Source organism: Rhinoderma darwinii, chromosome 1 (genome assembly GCF_050947455.1).
Source record: "Rhinoderma darwinii isolate aRhiDar2 chromosome 1, aRhiDar2.hap1, whole genome shotgun sequence".
NCBI lineage: Eukaryota > Metazoa > Chordata > Amphibia > Anura > Rhinodermatidae > Rhinoderma > Rhinoderma darwinii.
Genome location: NC_134687.1, coordinates 31,315,584 through 31,337,038, shown reverse-complemented (window position 1 = coordinate 31,337,038; position 21,455 = coordinate 31,315,584). Strand labels below are relative to the sequence as shown.

At 45.3% G+C, this 21,455-nt stretch overlaps 1 protein-coding gene across 6 annotated transcripts in view; it reads left to right on the top strand.

The window, feature by feature from the left end:
* Window positions 1–21,455, top strand: part of POLN (DNA polymerase nu) — a 219,602-nt gene that overhangs the window by 118,271 nt on the left and 79,876 nt on the right. For 5 of the 6 annotated variants that reach the window (XM_075857050.1, XM_075857041.1, XM_075857059.1 and 2 more), the window contains 4 exons: window positions 8,386–8,442; window positions 11,842–11,895; window positions 13,147–13,212; window positions 17,210–17,267. In XM_075857050.1, the coding sequence (XP_075713165.1) occupies window positions 8,386–8,442; window positions 11,842–11,895; window positions 13,147–13,212; window positions 17,210–17,267 (235 nt within the window). The remainder of the gene's footprint in view (window positions 1–8,385; window positions 8,443–11,841; window positions 11,896–13,146; window positions 13,213–17,209; window positions 17,268–21,455) is intronic. The other variant, XM_075857070.1, reaches the window with a different exon arrangement.

Here is a 21,455-nt window from a genome sequence, read left to right as displayed (position 1 = left end):
TAAAAAAAAACAAACATGTTTTTCTGGCAACACCATGCCTTTAAGACCCCTCTGATGTGTCTTTTCACCAGTACACAGTCTCCTAGTTGTAGCTTGTGCACCCCTGGGACGGAATCTGAGTCTGGAATAGAAGAAAACACTGCAGTATGTGTTACTGTCAACTCTTTATTGAGGGAAATGACAAAATTAACAAGGCTATCATTTCCTAGACTAAGCTGTTGTGGGTAGTAACATCCCATTCTGGGAGGACCCCCAAACAGGACTTCATATGGGGTGAGTCCTGATGATTTGAATATGGAGCGTAAACCATCCATTCTAACCTTCTATATCCTTCACTTAATTTATATAACAACTTTTGGTCTGCAACCCTCTAGTGACCGGTTCACCGTGGTCTGGGCAAAATATTACCCACGACTTATCACACGTCTTATCAGTGTTCTACACACCCCGCGTGCCCATGTGTCCCTGTCCCACGACTTATCACATGTCTTATTAGTGTTCTACACACCCCGCGTGCCCCTGTATAAGACAGGTTATATTTTCTATCTAGTCCATAATTACCCAGAGGATGGTTAATTGGGCGCGACTAATTTCTTACGGGTTCGTGACCACACAGCGGGGATGTCTCTCCTGTCGCCTGAGTTAAAGAGGCTTTGTCACCAGATTATCAAATCCCTATCTCCTATTGAATGTGATGGGCGCTGCAATGTAGATAACAGCAAAGTTGTTTTTTTTTTAAAATGATCATGTTTACTATGCTTACCTGCACATGGTGATGCTGCTGCAAATTCAACTGTACGCCTGGAGCTGTGGTGTCTTTTCTCTTCCGACGCCAAGGTTGAAGGATCTGTGGGTGACGTCATCATTCCCAGTCAGCTTCTTTCACTGCAGACACAGCGTGACGTCACCCACCGGTCCTTCAACCTTGGCGTCGGAAGAGAGAAAACACCACAGCTCCAGGCGTACAGTTGAATTTGCAGCAGCATCACCATGTGCAGGTAAGCATAGTAAACTCCCTAGAGACAAGCATATTAACCTTTTGGACGCCTTTCAGCTGATGTATCTTCTTTGTCCGACGACAAGGTTGAAGGACCTGTGGGTGACGTCACGCTGTGTGTCTTTAGTGAAAGAAGCTGGATGGGAACGATGAGAAGTGTATGATGCCGATTTGTCAGCGTCATACACTTCTATTCACAACGCCCAGTTGGTAAAAACACAATACACGCCCAGTTGGTAATACAAGAAAAGACGCCCAGTTGTCCATTGAAAAGCTCATTTGCATAAATATAAAATTGCTCATAACTTGGGCAAAAATGATCGTTTTAAAAAAAACAAACAACTTTGCTATTATCTACATTGCAGCGCCCATCACATTTAATAGGAGATAGGGATTTGATAATCTGGTGACAGAGCCTCTTTAATCCAGCCAATCGACCATGGTTCTACAGACTCCCACAAGACCGTCCACAAACACAGATAAGACGAAGATTTATAAAATCAACTAACTTACCGTGTTATTGCGGAGGTGATCAGTCTCCTTCAGTGGGCAGTCCCGGGTTGTCTGCTTCACCCTGTGGTCGTCGGTTGTCTGGATTCCGAGATCCCCTCGAGTGTAGCCCCACATTGGGTGCAAACTGTCAGGGTTCCTTTCCCTGTTATTCCACACCGAATAACCAGCTCTGTAAATTGGAAACTGAGTGCATGCGTAGAAGAAATATACAAGACAGAGCAGTGTTGGTAAAGATCCTCCCTCAGTGAAGTAGGAAGTACAACTGAGCTTTATTACTCAAAAAGTTACAAATCTTCTCTGTAGAAATGTGGGACATGCTTAAGCCCTATTGGCTCTATTCAGCTGTGACGTTCGTCTGCACACTCCGCTTGCATCCCAGGGCGGTGTCTTCCATGGGCGTCGTCCCTGATGCAGGCTCCATCTTGTTGCATAGATTCAAGTTCTTATACTTGAAATATACGTGAAATATACTGATACTTAGCTTATGTAAGGTAATAATGTTTTTGCAAGCAATATACATGCTAATGATCCCTGACAACGGAACAAGCCATGTCAAGGTCTATATATAATATACACTTAGGCCGGATTCACACGAACGGGTGCGTTTTGCGCGCGCAAAAAACGTGGCGTTTTGCGCGCACAAAAGGTCCTCAAAAGTTCCGTGTGTCATCATCATATGGTGTGTGGCTGAGTGATTTTCTCGCAGCCGGCATCATTATGACACTCTGTTTTTATGTTTGTAAACAGAAAAGCACGTGGCGCTTTTCTGTTTTCATTAATTTATTCATTTGACTACTGTAGCACGAATCACGCGCGACACCCGGAAGTGCTTCCGTGTGCCGAGCGCGATTTGCACGCACCCATTGACTTCAATGCGGTGCGTGCATCACGAAGCACGGGCAAATATAGGACATGTTATGAGTTTCACGCAGCGGACATATGTTGCGTGAAATTCACTGACAGTGTGAACGGCCCCATTCATTAACATAGGTCCATGTGACGCACGTGAAAATCACGCGCGTAACACGGACGTATATCACGTTCGTCTGAATAAGCCCTTAGAGTCATGTTTCAAGGCACTATAAGGCCTCATTTACACAAGCGTATGCGTTTTGCGCGCGCAAAAAACGCTGCGTTTTGCGCGCGTATGCATGGCGTATGCACTGCGTATACGCAGCCTTGTTGCGTTTTAAACGCGCAAAAGGCATTTGACAGCTCCGTGTGTCATGATGCGCGGCTGCGTGATTTTCACGCAGCCGCCATCATAGAGATGAGGTAGTCGAGGCCCGTCACTGTCCAAGGTGCTGAAAGAGCTAACTGATCGGCAGTAACTCTTTCAGCACCCTCGACAGTGAATGCCGATCACAATATACACCAACCTGTGAAAATAAAAAGACTTTCATACTTACCAAGAACTTCCTGCTTCCCCCAGTCCGGGCTCCCGGCCGTTGCCTTGGTGACGCGTCCCTCTCTTGCCATCCGGCCCCACCTCCCAGGATGACGCCGCAGTCCATGAGACCGCTGCAGCCTGTGATTGGCTGCAGCCTGTGCTTGGCCTGTGATTGGCTGCAGCTGTCATTTGGACTGAACTGTCATCCCGGGAGGTCGGACCGGAGTTATCGGTAAGTCAGGACGTCTTTTTTTTTTTACAGGTTCATGGATTTTCGGAGCGGAAGTCACTGTCCATGGTGCTGAACCAGTTTAACGCTTTCAGCACCGTGGACAGTGACTGTCTCCTGACGTCGCGTACCCGAACATTTTTTACCGGTTTCGGTCAAAACGAGTTTGGCCGAACCCGGTGAAGTTCGGTGCGCTCATCTCGAATTTGACACTCCGTTTGGATGTTTGTAACCAGAAAAGCACGTGGTGCTTTTCTGTTTACATTCAGGAGTTTGACAGCTCTTGCGTGATTTTCGCGCATGCAACGCAGGACCGTCAGTGTGGCATGCGTTGTTTTCACGCACCCATTGAAGTCAATGGGTGCGTGTTGCGTGAAAAACGCAAGAATATAGAACATGTCGTGAGTTTTACGCAACGCACTCACGCAGCGCAAAATTCACGCATCGTCTAAACAGCCCCATAGACTATTATAGGTGCGTACGACACGCGTGAAAAGCACGCGCGTCGCACGCGCGTATAATACGCTCGTGTAAATGAGGCCTAAGGCTAAGTCCACACGGGGAGAATATGCTTCGTAAAGTGTAGTTCTGCTTTGAATTCCGGGCGAAGAACCGCACCGAATGTCCGGTGTGGAAAACTCCAAAATTTGCCGGCCTGATGGCAGGCTGGCCTCCTGGGATGACATTTAATCCCAGGAGACCACAACAGCCTGTGATTGGCTGCAGCGGTAGTCACATGGGATGAAACGTCATCCCAGGTTGCCGGCCCTCTGATGTCATTCAGGCCGGCCTCCTGGGATGACGCTTGTGATTGGCTTCAACGGTCACATGGGATAAAACATCATCCTAAAAGGCCGGCCTGGAGAACGTCAGAGGTAAGTATAAGGTTTTTTTTTTTCTAAGATGCGATTTTTGCGGCGTAATCGCTGCGTTTCGACCGCAAAAGTCGCAACACTTGGCTGTTTGTTTTAGATCCCCATTGAATTAATTAGGGAATACCCGCAACAAATTACCTGCGATTTCGCAACCACAATGGACATGCTGCGGCTAAAAAAAAACGCATATCACGTACACAGCATGTGGATGAGATTTCTTGAAATCTCATCCACTCCTCTGCTATTGTATTATGCTGCGGATTTTCAGCAACAAAATACGTTGCGGAAAATCTGCAGTATTTATGCCACGTGTGGACTCAGTATTGGACTAAGACTGAGTATTTATTAAACAAATTTTAATAGGCATTCTGAAGGCATTATACTGTGTGGGGGCAGCTATGGGGAATTATGCTGTGTGGGAGCAGCTATGGGGACATTATACTGTGTGTTGGGGCACTATGAGGGCCTTATACTGTATGTGTGGGGGGCACTATGGGGGCATTATACTGTGTGGGGGCCACTATTGGGCATTATACTGTGTGGCGGTCAATATGGGGACATTATACTATTTGGGAGATACTATGGGGTTATGGGGACAGCTGTGGAACATTGTACTGTGTGGTGGCAGGTATGGGGGCATTATACTGTGTAGGGGCAGCTATGGGGGCTTTATACTGTGGGGGGGACTATGGGGGCCTTATATCGTGTGGGGGCCTCCATGGTGCATTATACTGTGTGGGGGCCAAAATGGGGCATTATACTGTGTGTTGGCACTATGACACATTATACTGTGCGGGGGCCACAATGGGGGGCATTATACTGTTTGTGGAAGGCACTGTGGGGCATTATACTGTAGGGAGGCACTGTGGGAGTATGATACTGTATGGGCTGAACTAGGTGTGTGTGGGCGGAGATTTAGCGGGGTTAGAGACATGGCTTTTTGCAGAAAAATATTTGTCGCAATGTGCTTTGCGTTATCCCTCTTTATAGACATGAAAGTTCTGAGGTATTCAACAGTTTACGACGTTACAGCTTAATGTTAAAGTGTAACTAAACGTTTAACAAACTTCTGACATGTTAGAAGTTTTAAATGGTGGGGGTCCGAGCACTGAGACCCCACCAATCGCTTAAACGAAGCTGCAGAAATGCTCGTGTGAGCGCTCAGCTGCTTTGTTTCTGTTCGGAGTTCGGGCTCAGTAGAAAGTCTATGATCCCGTACTCCGATACATTGATTTCTGGAAAAAGTCGAACAGAAACGAAGAGTCTGAGCGCTCACCCGAGCACTTCTGCCGCTTTGTTTTAGCGATCGGTGGGAGTCTTCAGTGCTCGGACCCCCACCAATCAAAGCTTCTGACTTGTCACTGTGACATGTCAGAAGTTTGTTGAACGTTTAGTTACCCTTTAATAAAATTCATCTTTTAAAATATCAGAATTCTTCCCTGAACAAGCTCACAGTTTGTAGGTTAAACTTTCATATACTATAGATTATAGCTGGTACATGTCTGGTAATGCAACCCATACAACCCTTTTAAATTGCATCTATAATTTATATCAGATATTAAACTTTTCCGTTGTTTTTGAGCCTTTTGTGCTCCATCACGCAGTCTCTGCTTCTCTACTATACTGTATCAGAATGTGCCTCCATTGTCCCTTTCATAAAGTGAATATCCACCTATTAACACCATTCATTTTTAATCTAAATAGGTTCAAAATTCTGCGCTGGTTAATTTTTTTAATGGATTTTTATAGACGAGCGGAGCTCTGTTTTCCTGATACCGATCTCCAAATCCACTGCATAGACATAGATTTACAACATAACATGCTGGCTACCTGTAACCGCCACTAGAGGCAGTATTGGAGTTATTGTTATATATTGAACTCCTTAATAAGATAATATCCAATAATTTTCTATTCTCCCTTTAGTGGCTGCTGCAGGTGGCCAGTATGTTATATTTTTAACTCTGGAGCTCTGTATCAGAAAACAAAGCTCTGATCATTATAAAGATATATAAACCCCTTCCCTCCGCAGCATATTTTCTCATTTTTATCTTTGCTTATTCCTCCCCACCTTCAAAAAGCCATAAAGTTTTTTTTTGTTTTTTTTTCTGTCGATATAGCTGTATGAGGGCTTGTTTTTTGCAGGACAAGTTGTAATTTTTCACAGCACCATTTATTGTACCATATAATTTACTGAGAAACTTGAAAACATTTCTTTGTGAGGTGAAATGGGAAAAAAAACAGCAAACACTCCATTGTTTTGGGGCTTTGTTTTAGTATATTCACCGTGCGGTAAAAACGACATATTAACTTTATTTCTACCAGTCAATACGATTACAGCGATACCACATTTGTATGGTTTATTTTATGTTTTACTACTTTTACAAGGAAAAAACTAATTGTTAAAAATAAAATTTTGTATCGCCAAATTCTGAAATCCGTAAAAAAAATTCTGTCGATTTGAGCGGTATGCTGGCGTGTTTTCTTCAGGACGAGCTGTATTTTTTATTGGTATAATTTTGGGGTACATGAGACTTTTTGATCACTTTTTATTTCATTTTTTGTGGGAGATGAGGTGATCAAAACAGCGATTCTGGCGTCTTAATTTTTTTTATTTTTTTTTTACAGCTTTCACCTTGTGGGTTAAACAACATCATATTGTAATAGTTCGGACTTTTATGGACGATATTAGTTATACCACGTTTTGTTTTTTTCTTACATTGCTTTTAGGGGAGATGGGAAAATGTTTTTTCTTTTATTTTTATGATTTTTTTAATATTTTATATATTAAAAAAAACTTTATTTAACTGTGTTTAACTTTTTTATTAGTCCTCCTAGGGGATTTGGACCAGCGATCCAACCATCGGCACCCCACGATCGCGTCGCAGGGGAGTGGCTGTCAGAGGGGGCTCCCCTATTTCTAATGGCTTAGATGCTGGGTTCGCTATTTACCTCGTCATCTAAGGGGTTAAACGAGCAGCATCCCGCTTGTTAAAACTTAAGTGTCAGCTGGATCATACAGCTGACACTCATTTAATGGAAGGGGTTAAAGTGGTTGTACAGGGTTAGAAAAACATTTCTGCTTTCTTAACAAAAATAGTGCCCCACCTGTCCCCAGGTTATCTGTTATTGCAGCTCAGCCCCATTTACTTTAATGGTACTGAGCTGCAATACTACACACAACCTGTGTACAGGTGGGGCACTGTTTCTGGAAGAAAACAACCATGTTTTTATAATCCCATACAACTCACATAAGAAATTAATCAGCACATGACTTTAGACCTAAAAATGGCAATATGATAAAACGGGAGATCCAATTTACGGCCCATTTATACGTAGCAAGATTTCCATCCCCTGATGAACGATCAGTGGTTTGAGAAGTTGTTACGAACATTTGCTGAACATTTCCATCAGTACAATCATCATACACATGCCGCCATTTTCAAATGCAAGTTAAATCGTAGAGTATTGGATCATTGGAAGATACAGATAAGGTTTCGTTCACATCTGCATTGGAGGCTCCGTTAGGGGCCTCCGTCGCAGATCCGGCAGGGATTACCGGAGACAATAGCGCAGCATGCTGCACTGTTGTGTCCGGTAAAATCACGGACACCCTGAGGGAACCTTTTGAAGTCCATGGCTTCCGTCGACCGCCGGCAGGGTCTGTTGTACAACGGAACCATTGCTTCCGTTATTCCCTTGTTCTGCTCCTCTGACATAGCAGAACAACGGAATGCCACAACGCAGGTGTGAACGAAGCCTTAATCGCTATTATTAGCGGTAGTGGTAAATGTTGATGATTTTTATGTATGCTCAGTGTAGCTCACTAATAAATAATAACTAATAGTTTATCTTTATATGCATTAAGGGCACATTTAGACGTGGCGGAATTCCTGTTGAATTCCCGTTTTTTACATTGGTTTCTATAGCTTTTTAGGTAACTTAGTGCAGACGTTGCAGAAAATAACTGTGCGGAATTTAGGCTGCGGTGCAGAATTTTCCCTCCGCAGCATGCACATTTTGTAGCCGGGAAGCAGCGGAATTTCACTGCAGATTTCGGCCTTTGCAATGCAAAAACTGAAATCTGTGGCAAGTCCGCTGTGGTATCCGCAACGTCTGAATTACTGGTCAAATGTTGCTGCAGATTTGTTGCGTAATTGCCGCGAATCTGCAGCAACATTTGCAGTGGAAAAATTCTGCCACGTCTGATCATGCCCTTAGACTAGACAGTAATCGTTTCAATCTCTCATAAATGAACGGTATTGATTATTGCTTCATGGAAAGGTAGATGTAGTCAGTGTAGGACTAAACATGTTGTATATTTTTATTTTTTACAATTCCTGTAAAAACAGATTAAAATTAAACTTTTCCGTTCATATTTTAGTTAAATCAACTGAAAGACCTGCATCCATTGCCTGGAATTGTTTTACAATTTAGACAAGTAAGATTGATATATTTTTCTGTATTTATTTATTTGCTCATTTGTTTCTTTTTTACTATTGCCTTACTGCGATATCACTCTGCCGTGGCAACAGCCGGAATTGGCGAAAATTCTTATACTTCAACAACGTAGCTCTTTTTGAACAATTATTGGTGTCATTAGTGTCAATACTGACAAGGATTATAAATGCTGTATATTTGAAACAGGAAAATAAAAATAATAGCGACATGAATAGCCTAAATGACAATGTTATATCCATATTCAGGATCTTAACGGATGGAACTGATACAGACATGAAATATTTTCGCCTGAACGAGACCTCACATGTGGAAAGTCAAAATAAAAAAAAAAGTTCATACTTACCCCCTCCCTCTGCGCGCAGTCCGGCCTCCTGGGATGATGTTGCAGGAAAATGTGATTGGCTGTAGCGGTCACATGGGATGAAACGCCATCCCAGGAGGCTGGACAGGAGAAGAAGCAGGGAACTCTGGGTAAGTATAACTTTATTTTTTCTTTTCTTGCTTGCGATTTTTGCGGCGGAATCGCTGTGATTCGGCCGCAAATATCGCAACACACACCACTTTTTTGCGGGTTTAAGCACCTCATTGAATTCAATGGAAAAATCTGCATTGTTTACGCTGTGTGTGTTCGTACCCGTAGCTATAAACACACACAGCGTAAACACTGCAGATTTTCCACAACGTAAGGCCTCAATTCATTGCGGAAAATCCACAGCGTAAGGCCTCATTTACACGAGCGTGTGCGTTTTGCGCGCGCAAAAAACGCTGCGTTTTGCGCGCGCAAAAGGCACTTGGCAGCTCCGTGTGTCATCCGTGTATGTTGCGCGGCTGCGTGATTTTCGCGCAGCCGCCATCATAGAGATGAGGCTAGTCGACGCCCGTCACTGTCCAAGGTGCTGAAAGAGCTAACTGATCGGCAGTAACTCTTTCAGCACCCTCGACAGTGAATGCCGAACACAATATACACCAACCTGTGAATAAAAAAAGACTTTCATACTTACCAAGAACTTCCTGCTTCCCCCAGTCCGGGCTCCCGGCCGTTGCCTTGGTGACGCGTCCCACTCTTGTCATCCGGCCCCACCTCCCAGGATGACGCCGCAGTCCATGAGACCGCTGCAGCCTGTGATTGGCTGCAGCCTGTGCTTGGCCTGTGATTGGCTGCAGCTGTCACTTGGACTTAACTGTCATCCCGGGAGGTCGGACCGGAGTTATCGGTAAGTCAGAACTTTTTTTTTTTTTTACAGGTTCATGGATTTTCGGAGCGGAAGTCACTGTCCATGGTGCTGAACCAGTTTAACGCTTTCAGCACCGTGGACAGTGACTGTCTCCTGACGTCGCGTACCCGAACATTTTTTACCGGTTTCGGTCAAAACGAGTTTGGCCGAACCCGGTGAAGTTCGGTGCGCTCATCTCGAATTTGACACTCCGTTTGGATGTTTGTAACCAGAAAAGCACGTGGTGCTTTTCTGTTTACATTCAGGAGTTTGACAGCTCTTGCGTGATTTTCGCGCATACAACGCAGGACCGTCAGTGTGGCATGCGTTGTTTTCACGCACCCATTGAAGTCAATGGGTGCGTGTTGCGTGAAAAACGCAAGAATATAGAACATGTCGTGAGTTTTACGCAACGCACTCACGCAGCGCAAAATTCACGCATCGTCTAAACAGCCCCATAGACTATTATAGGTGCGTACGACACGCGTGAAAAGCACGCGCGTCGCACGCGCGTATAATACGCTCGTGTAAATGAGGCCTAATACTGTAGTAGCAGTGTGGGGAAAATCCTGCCGAAAACATCACACATAAATTGACCTGCGGTGCGGTTTCTTCAACCGCAGCATGTCAATTAATGCTTCGAAATGGCAACTCTTCCGTTGCGTGTTTATTGAATTCAATGGGGTGCTTAAACCCGCAACAAAGTGGTGTGTGTTGCAACATTTGCGGTGGAATCACAGCAATTCAGCCACAAAAATCGCAACTAAGAAAAAAATAAATAATGTTATATTTACGTTTCATCCAAGCAGACCGCTACATCCTGTGATTCGCTGTGGGGGTGGTCACATGGGATGAAGCCTATTCCCAGGAGGCCGGCCCTCTGACGTCATCCAGGCCGGCCTCCTAGGATGATGTTTCATCCCATGTGACCTCCGCTACAGCCTGTGATTGGCTGCAGTGGTCACATGGGATAAAACGTCATCCCTGGAGGCCGGCCTGGACGAAGAAACACAGACTCCTGGGTAAATATGAGATTTTTTTTTCTGAGTTGCGTTTTATGCGGCAGAATCGCCGCGAACCCGCTGCAAAAAATGTAACAACTGCTATTTGTTGCGGGTTTTACCTCCTCATTGAATTGAAAAAAAACGGCCTCCTGGGTTCATCCCATGTGACCGCCGCTACAGCCTGTGATTGGCTGCAGCGGTCACATGGGTTGAGAACGTCACCCCAGGAGTCCGCCATGAAGGGAGGTACACAGACTTCTGGGTAAGTATGATATTTTCCACCGCAAAAACCGCAACATCTGCTATTTGTTGCGGGTTTTACCTCCCCGTTGAATTCAATGGGGAAAACTCGCTACACAAAAGCAGCGATTACGCAAATACAATTGACATGCTACGGATTAAAACACCGCACCGCAGATCAATTTCTGAGCGTTTTTTCCGCTCATCATTTACGCAGCGTGTGGATGAGATTTGTTCTCATCCACTCTGCTGCTACTGTATTATGCTGTGGATTTCTGCAATGAAATCCGCTGTGAGAAAACCGCAGTATATACGCTATGTGTGAACTTAGCCTTAGGCTACCCTTATAAGCCAGAGCATCACATAATGACCTTAATGGCTACCAAAAATTTGAAGGATATTACTCTGTCAGCAAAATACAGCATCTAAAATATCATTTTTAGGCTGTGTTCAGACATAACCTATATTTTGCACTGCAGAGTTTGCCGCAAATCCACAACAAAAGGGGTTTTCCAAGCTTGTGGATTGCACCTGGAGGGCGTCCCCACTGTGTCTGTGTCCCATATTAACAGTATGTGACACGGCGGCATCAGAGATACACTCTGTGCAATGTACAGATCTGAGCGCCGCTAGAATGTTTACAGGTCAATGGGTCCGTAAGGAGGGCATATTTTTTAAAACACACTGCACAATGGGAAGGCCCTCTTATTCTTCATAAACAGGAGGCCTAGATATTAACAAAAAAACTGAAAAAAACATTTTCTATTTCCAAAGATTTTTTTTCTCCACATGAAATGGTGGTTATTTAGCTATGAGCTGATTTTACATGTGTCTACTATGAAATATTTTTTTTTTGTATATAAATACTTTAGTTAACATGATTATTGTTGTCACACTTCTACAATGTTCATATTTTTACAGATACAAAAAATAAAATCAACATTTGTTGATGGGCTCTTAACCTACGTTAACAAGGTAAATAAGGATGGTCTTTAATGTGCAATTTTTTTAATTTCATTAAAGGGTAATTAAACTTATAAAAAACTTTTGACATATCATAGTGACATGTCAGAAGTTTTGATCGGTGGGGGTCCGAGCACTGAGACCCCCACCGATCGCTAATACAAAGTGGCAGAAGCGCTCGGGTGAGCGCTGTGCTGCTTAGTTTCTGATCGGCTTTCCTCAGAAAGACGAACGGGCGGTGTATGGACTCATGGACTTTCTGTTGAGCTCGTACACCGCTCCAAGGAAAGCCGATAAGAAACAAAGTGGCACAGCGCCCACCCGAGCCTTTCTGCCACTTTATTTTAACGATCAATGAGGTGCTCGAACCCCCACCGATCAAAACTTCTGACCTAGCACTATGACATATCAAAAGTTTTTTTAGAGTTTAGTTACGAATGACGCATAGTTTACAATTATCAAGGGGGATTATCTATAAATTCTTATATGACAGTCACATTAATGGGGCTCCAGTCGCTCATGTCGAATGGTTCCTATCCATTGAAATAAGTGGCATAGGTCATAAATCCTGAGTGGTGCGGCTCACCTGTCGGCAGAAAGGTGGTCCGGTTACCCACGATCACCTACTCCTGGCGCTGCAGAGTCAGACCCTCACCTATCAGGCTGAGTATATTCTAGAGTATATTTGTCGATTTTTCTAGAATTCTATTTATGTAATGTCAATGAATATTATTATATATTAATTTACATTGCTGCCGGATCTTGTAATAAAAAAAGGTTATTAGATTGTAGAGAAGGTAATTCTAATTTAAAAGATATATTTGAAAACGACTTGTCAGCTCTACTTGTATTCCCATAAAATAACATTGCTGCATGAGATTTTCTAAAATGCAATGTTAGAACTGTGCATTGTGCCATTCCTCTGTTATTCCTCCAGGAAATACATGAATAAATTGACAACAGGGTGTGATCATTCCCCTTTTCAATAGGGTGTGTCCCTACACAGTCTGACGGATAGTGTCAGAATGCGTAGGGACATACCCCACCAACAAGGGGAATGGTAACTCCTAGTTGGCAATTTATTCAAACATTTCCAGGAGGAATAACAGAGGAACAGCTCAATGCAGAGTTCTAAGAAAATACAATAAATAATTAATATATTATGAGGAATGCAAGTACTTACTAAAACAGACTTGCTAGGGAGCTGACAGATCCTCTCTAAGGTGAATTTATCTACTATACTGATACTCTCTTGTCTGTTAGAGTTCTGTGTCTCCCACCTGGAATCAGACAGGCACTGTAAGTGGCAGGCTTTCTGCAAAACATCCAGTAAGTTTGTATTTCACATAACTAAGATCCAATTAATCCAGCAATGATTTGGTTATTTGTAGGCCTTTACTATGAATGAGAATAAAATGACATTATTGTGTAATGGGATTTCTAATAATGATGAGTAAAAATAAACTGGAGTTGCTTTACATATCTTGTGTAGTCTAATTGTTTTCCCTGAGGGTATGTTCACACGCCCTATTTTGTAGCCATTTTTCATTGACTCAATAGAGTCTTAAGTTGCTTAAAAAAAAAAACGGCTACAAATTAGGGGCTGTTTTCGCTTGAAAACAGCTCCGTATTTTATGGCTGTTTTTGGTTTGCCGTGTGAACATAGCCTAACTCGACACTTGTCACTATAGGGCTGCTGCATTTATTGTTCAGGCACTTGCACTTTGCTGTATTTACCTTTGCATTTCTTTCTATAGGAGGTTTTTAGTATTTATGTGTGGGGATCCTCGCATCAAAATCTGCAGTGTTTACACCTAGTGTATTCCTAACCTTAGGCTGGATTCACACGAACGTGGCGTTTTTGCGGACGCAAAAACGCGGCGTTTTGCGCGCGCAAAAATCACTTGCCAGCTCCGTGTGTCATCCGTGTATGATGCGTGGCTGCGTGATTTTCGCGCAGCCGCCATCATAGAGATGAGGCTAGCCGACGCCCGTCACTGTCCAAGGTGCTGAAAGAGCTAACTGATCGGCAGTAACTCTTTCAGCACCCTCGACAGTGAATTCCGATCACCATATCTAGCAACCTGTTAAAAAAAAAAAGAGGTTCGTACTTACCGAGAACTTCCCGGCCGTTGCCTTGGTGACGCGTCCTTGGTGACACGCCTCTCTTGACATCTGGCCCCACCTCCCTGGATGACGTGGCAGTCCATGTGACCGCTGCAGCCTGTGCTTGGCCTGTGATTGGCTGCAGCTGTCACTTGGACTGAATTGTCATCCCGGGAGGTCAGACTGGAGGAAGAAGCCGGGAGTTATCGGTAAGTTAGAACTTTTTTTTTTTTAACATGTTCATGTATATTGTGATCGGAAGTCACTGTCCAGGGTGCTGAAACAGTTTAACTCTTTCAGCACCCTGGACAGTGACTATCTCCTGACGTCGCGTACCGGATATTTTTTTGCCGGGTTCGGCCAAAACGAGTTCGGCCGAACCCGGTGAAGTTCGGTTCGGTTGTCCGGGTTCGCTCTTCTCAAAGACACTCCGTTTGGATGTTTGTAAACAGAAAAGCACGTGGTGCTTTTCTGTTTACATTCATCCTTTTGACAGCTGTTGCGCGAATCACGCAGTTCGCACGGAAGTGCTTCCGTGCGGCATGCGTGGTTTTCATGCACCCATTGACTTCAATGGGTGCGTGATGCGTTGAAAACGCTGAATCAACGGACATGTCGTGAGTTTTTTGCAACGGACCAACGCAGCGCAAAACTCACGCACATGTCTGCACGGCCCCATAGACGAATATAAGTCCGTGCAACGCGCGTGAAAATCACGCGCGTTGCACGCGCGTATTTCCCGTTCGTCTGAATAAAGCCTAAGGCTGGATTCACACTTGACAGCTCCGTGTGTCAGCCCCGTATGATGCGCGGCTGCATGCTTTTCGCGCAGCCGCCATCATTATGACACTCCATTTGGATGTTTGTAAACAAAAAAGCACGTGTTGCTTTTCTGTTTTCATTCATCCTTTTCACAGCTGTTGCGCGAATCATGCAGTTCGCACGGAAGTGCTTCCGTGCGGCATGCGTGGTTTTCACGCACCCATTGACTACAATGGGTGCGTGATGCGCGAAAAACGCCCAAAGAACGGACATGTCGTGACTTTTTTTCAGCGGACTCACGCTGAGTAAAAATCACGCACATGTCTGCACGGCCCCATAGACTAATATAGGTCCGTGCGACGTGCGTGAAAATCACGCGCGTTGCACGGACGCATATCCCGTTCGTCTGAATAAAGCCTTATACTAGTTATCCTGCCTGTGTTTTGTGATAGGAATATTTGATTTGCTATTCAGGTGGGGTCAAGTATTGGTGATTTTTGAGTCTACTTTTGGAGGAGTAAGGCCCCAAGCACATGACAGTAAAAGCATTTTTACGGACCCATTCAGTTCTATTGGCCATGGACATCTTTCTGTATCGCTACGGATGGGTGTCCGTGCAGTAGGACTGTGCCGGGAATTATGGAGCATGTCCGTTTTTTCGTGTTTTCGTGCTCCCATACTTTTTGAGATACTGCTGCTTTTTATTCTGCATAGAGAGCAGCTGTATCTTGCGCTGAGACCTGAGTCCATCAAGTCAGTGACAGCTAATCATGCAGGATCCACCTGTAATCTGTCACATCTAAGTTATGAGCCCGTCAGTCCCACAGACCTGACATTCAGGTTTCAGCGCATGATACAGCTGCTCTCTATACAGGATACAAAGCAACTGTATCTCAAAAAGCAAAAATAATTTTACAAAGTATTGGAGCACGAAAACACGAAAAAAACAGACATGCTCTAGCTCAAAAAGTAAAAATAATTTGTAATAAAATGTATTTAGGAATCACACTGATACACAATTTTATAAAAAAACAAAAAACTATGTCAAAGATGTACATAACCTTTAAAGGAATATTCCGATCCCCACCAATTGCCAGAACGGGGTCCCGTGTCTTCCAGCAGCAAGACCGCTTGCCAGGAGTTCAAGGGAGCAGCGTTTATACTTGTGCCCTGCCTCTCTTTATTCAAAGTCTATGGCAGTGATGAAAACTGCAGAGCGGGGGATTTATAGGTGATAAATAACCTGTTAAAACCAGAAAACCCCTTTAAATAAGACCTTCAATGAGTTATATGTCAGCCTTCTCCTTTCTGTCATTATATCATATCTTATGATTATCATAGACCATATCCACTAAATCCCATTTGCATTAGGGCAGATTCACACGAGCGTTGCGTTTTTGCGCGCGCAAACAACGCAGCGTTTTGCGAGCGCAAAAACCATTTGACAGCTGCGTGTGTCATGCGTGTCTGATGCGCGGCTGCGTGATTTTCGCGCAGCAGGCATCATAGAGATGAGGCTTGTCGACGCCCGTCACTGTCCAAGGTGCTGAAAGAGCTAACTCTTTCAGCACCCTCGACAGTGAATGCCGAACACAACAGCGAAAAACATGTAAAAAAAAAAGATAAAGTTCCTACTTACCGAGAACTTCCCGGCCGTTGCCTTGGTGACGCGTCCTTGGTGACGCGTCCTTGGTGACGCACCTCTCTTGACATCGGGCCCCACCTCCCTGGATGACGCGGCAGTCCAAGTGACCGCTGCAGCCTGTGATTGGCTGCAGCCTGTGCTTGGCCTGTGATTGGCTGGAGCTGTCACTTGAACTGAAGTGTCATCCCGGGAGGTCGGACTGCAGGAAGGAGACAGGAGTAATCGGTAAGTTAGAACTTCGGTTTTTTTTACAGGTTCATGTATTTTGGGATCGCAAGTCACTGTCCATGGTGCTGAAACAGTTTAACTCTTTCAGCACCATGCACAGTGAATCTCTCCCGACGTCGCGGACCGGAAATTTTTTTGCCGGGTTCGGCCAAAACGAGTTTGGCCGAACCCGGTGAAGTTTGCCTCGGTTGTCGGGGTTCGCTCCTCGCAAAGACACTCCGTTTGGATGCTTGGAAACAGAAAAGCACGTGGTGCTTTTCTGTTTCCATTCATCCTTTTGACAGCTGTTGCGCAAACACGCAGTTCGCACGGAAGTGCTTCCGTGCGACATGCGTGGTTTTCACGCACCCATTGACTTCAATGGGTGCGTGATGCGTGAAATACGCAAAGTTATTGAACCTGTCGCGTATTTTGCGCAGCGAACAAACGCTGCGCAAAATACACGGACTGTGTGTACTGCCCCATAGACTTCTATAGGGCATTGCGTGCCGCGCGAAAACCACGTGGTCTACACGCTGCCAAATCACGCTCGTGTGAATCCCCCCTTAAGGATATTTTGCTTGTATTTATTTCTTTATTTTGTAGAACATCCAAGGTGTTTCCAAGTTTTCTGTTGAGTTTGAGAAGCAACAATTCGTACACGGTAAAAATAGATTCATAATATTTTTATATGTGTGAAAGGCTCTGTTCACATCTGAATCTTGAATTCCGTTTATAACAGAGCTTAAAAGAGTAATTGCGAATATAATATATTATAAAAACTGACATGCCATTATTTGGGGTCGGTATGGAGTCGAAAATGGGACATGTCGCGAGCACTATATTTATAAAGCATCTGGCCGCCATTTTTAATTTTTCAGTTTGGAGGTGTTAATTAATTTGTGCCAAAGTTATAAAGTGTGTGCAAATTATTATACAAAAAAAGCAGCATACAGGAGGTCAGGCCAGGCATACTTACTAATGGACAGTGCCAATTTCACATACATCCACATGTCATTTTGGTGTCAAATAATTTACTGATAAATAATGACAGCGGAATGCTGTCCTTTGTAGCGGCTCTCCACACTGCGTCATAGAAGGGAGTAATAAATGATTATAGTGGCCATATTCCATTAAAGGACATATGAAAAAGGGGTTGTCAAGATGGGAGAACCCCTTTAAACATTTCCCGACATCGTGACGGGGGGGGGGGGGCATGGAGCGGGCTCACAGGCTCAGTCCGCTCCATAAGTTGAGTGTATTAGCTATATGTTACTTCAGTGTAACGAGTATGATCCCGCTAGTTTAACCCCTTAGATACCGCAGTCAATAACGAATGCGGCATCTAAGCCGTTAGAAACAGGGGGACGGCCCCCTCTTACCTTCCATTGCCCCCTCCATTCCCGTGACGCGATCGCAGGGTGCCGATAGTTGTTATGGCAGCCTTGAGGCTTTATGAGGCATGGCTTAATAGGATCTCATCAAAATCACTATGTACTGCAATGCATTAGTAAGCGTGAAAGCTGGTTCAAGTCCACTAGGGAGTGTCACGATGCGGGGTGTGGGCCCACTGGGCCGTACCGCGTAGCGGGATGGCAGCTGACCAAACAGGTATAGTACAGAGTCTATAGTCCAAAATCGGTACATGTGGCAACTCGGACAGTAGCAAGGCAGGCTCGGCTGGGACCAGGCGGCATGTAGACGTCAGGCGTGGAGTAGCAGAACAGGCGTGGAATACAGCACAACACGACAACAGCTCAGCACGGCACTTGACCAGGATAGCACGGGATATAGGATACAGGAACAGGGAACACTTGGGAACTGGAAGACACATGGAGACCATTTTCAAGACAAACTTTGGATAACAAACAACGCTCAGGCAAAGAACAAGAGGGCAGAGCCCTTTTTATAATCCAGTAGCATTCTGGGCTTGATTGCAGACTTCCTGCAATTATGCGCGCACTGGCCCTTTAAGACCGTGCACGCGCGGGCACGCGCGCCCTCCGGGAGACAGTCTCGATACCAGGAAGTGAGTGCCGGTGCTTCACAGGGGGACGACGCTGCAGGGAACTCACATGTCCATGGCCGCGGCTGTCGAGGGGTAAGTTAGAATGATGGGCCGTGGCCATAGACGTTACAGGGGGACTATAAAAAAACCTTCAATATAGTTAAATAAAGCAATATATAAAAAAAAATAACATAACTGGACATTTACAGACGCGGCGATACCAAACTATTACAATGTAACACTATTTATTTTGAACTGTGAATACAGTAGAAAACAAAATTGAAATTCCAGTATCACTGTTTTTTGGTGACCTCATCTCCCACAAAAAAATAGAATAAAAAGTGATCAAAAAGTCTCATGTACCCAAAATGGTTTCAATAAAAACTACAGACGGAAAAATAAAAAAGTTATGGCTTTTGGAAGGTGGGGAGGAAAAAGCAGAAATGAAAATCTGAAAAATGTCTGTAGAGGGAAGGGGTTAATCTTGAGAAATAAGAATAGACTGGTGAAAAGGACAATATCATGGTACAAACTAAGGCAGAATTCACACGACAGGGCTTCCCGGCCGGGTGATGGCCGTTCATAAATCGTCCGTCACCCGGCTGCATTAGGAACAATAGAACCCTAATGGGGCTATTCACACGACTGATTTTTTGATGGGCCGGGAAAACTGGCCGTCAAAAAATGGGACATGCCCTATTTTCGGCCGTGTACCCGGCCGCCCGGCTCCCATAGAAGTCTATGGGGCCGGGTAATACACGGCCATCACCGGAATGTGTCCCGAGTGATGGCCGGGTCTACCGTCGCTCGCGCTCTCTCTCCTCCTCCTCCTCCTCACAGTGCAGAGTGCATGTGAGGAGGAGGGTCTTTTTTTGCTCCCTGCAGGAGTCGGAATCCCCAATCCCCGGCCGGGGATTGGGGATTCCGCTACAGGAGAAGTGAGTGACTACACTGTCCATATATGGACACAGCGACGTCACTCACTTCTGCAGCGGAATCCCCGACTCTATGGCCGGGGATTCCGCTACAGGAGAAGTGAGTGACTACACTGTCCATATATGGACACAGCGAAGTGACTCACTTCTGCAGCGGAATCCCCGACTCTATGGCCGGGGATTCCGCTACAGGAGAAGTGAGTGACTACACTGTCCATATATGGACACAGCGAAGTCACTCACTTCTGCAGCGGAATCCCCGACTCTATGGCCGGGGATGCCGCTACAGGAGAAGTGAGTGACTACACTGTCCATATATGGACACAGTGACGTCACTCACTTCTGAAGCGGACTCACCGACCCTGTGGCCCGGGATTCCGCTACAGAAGAAGTGAGTGACCAAACTGTCCATATATGGACACAGTGACGTCACTCACTTCTGTGGCAGGGAATTCCTCTCCAGGAGAAGTCAGTGACTACACTGTCCATATATGGACATTGAAGTCAGTGACTTCTCCTGGAAGGGGGGAGGATGGGTGCAACCTACAGGGGGCTGGGTGGCATCACCTACAGGGGGCTGGGTGGCATACCTACAGGGGGCATGGTGGCATCACCTACAGGGGAAGGGTGGCATCACCTACAGGGGGCAGGGTGGCATCACCTACAAGGGGCAGGGTGGCATTACCTACAGGGGGCTGGTGGCATCACCTACAGGGGGCTGGGTGGCATCACCTACAGGGGGCTGGGTGGCATCACCTGCAGGGTGCTGGGTTGCATCACCTGCAGGGTGCTGGATGGCATTACCTGCAGGGGGCTGGGTGGCATTACCTACAAGGGGCAGGGTGGCATTACCTACAGGAGGTTGGGTGGCATCACCTACAGGGGGCTGGGTGGCATAACCTACAGGAGGCTGTGTGACATTACCTACAGGGGACTTGGTGGAATTACCTGCAGGGTGCTGGGTGGCATCACCTACGGGGGCTTGGTGGCATCACCTACAGGGGGCTTGGTGGCATCACCTACAGGGGGCTGGGTGGCATTACCTACAGGGAGCTGGGTGGCATTAACTACAGGGGACAGGGTGGTATTATCTACAAAGGGCTGTGTGTGGCAACAAATTTAAATGAAATTCAATCCGATTTTAAAACGGACAGGGAAAAAAACGGATGCAAATCGGGTCCAAATCGGCCGGTAAAAATGGCAACTCGGCCCGGAACGGAATCGGAACGGATGCAAACAGGCCGGGAAAAACGTCCGATTTTCCCGGCCGACACTCGGACCCTGTCGTGTGAACCCAGCCTAAGGCTTCGTTCACATCTGCGTTGGGGCTCCGTTCAGGGGTTCTGTCTGAGCTTTCCATCAGGGGAACCCATGAACAAAACCCTGGCTGAAACAAATGGAAACCATAGATTTCGGTTTGCATCACCATTGATTTCAATGGTGACGGATCTGGTGCAAATGTTTCCCGTTTGTTACTGTTGTGTAAGAGTTCCGTCGTTTTGACAGCGTTAATACCATAGTCGACTGCGCTATTAATTCCGTAAAAACGATGGAACCCTTAAACAACAGTGACAAACGGAAACCATTTGCACCGGATCCGTCACCATTGAAATCAATGGTGATGCAAACATAAACCTATGGTTTCTGTTTGTTTCAGTCAGGGTTCCGTTCATGGGATCCCCTGACGGAAAGCTCAGACGAAACCCATGAACGGAGCCCTGACGCAGATGTGAACGAAGACTAAACTGTTCATTTGCTAATGTCCGTTATATAGCAGCCTATTTTCTGTGTAGCAGTGACCATTATCCTTTGCTGTAATACCGTACTGATATTTTGGTCAATAATAGAACTGTTAACTTTCCATGAATAAACCAATAACTTTTAATCTAAAAATGTTTGTTATCTCTAT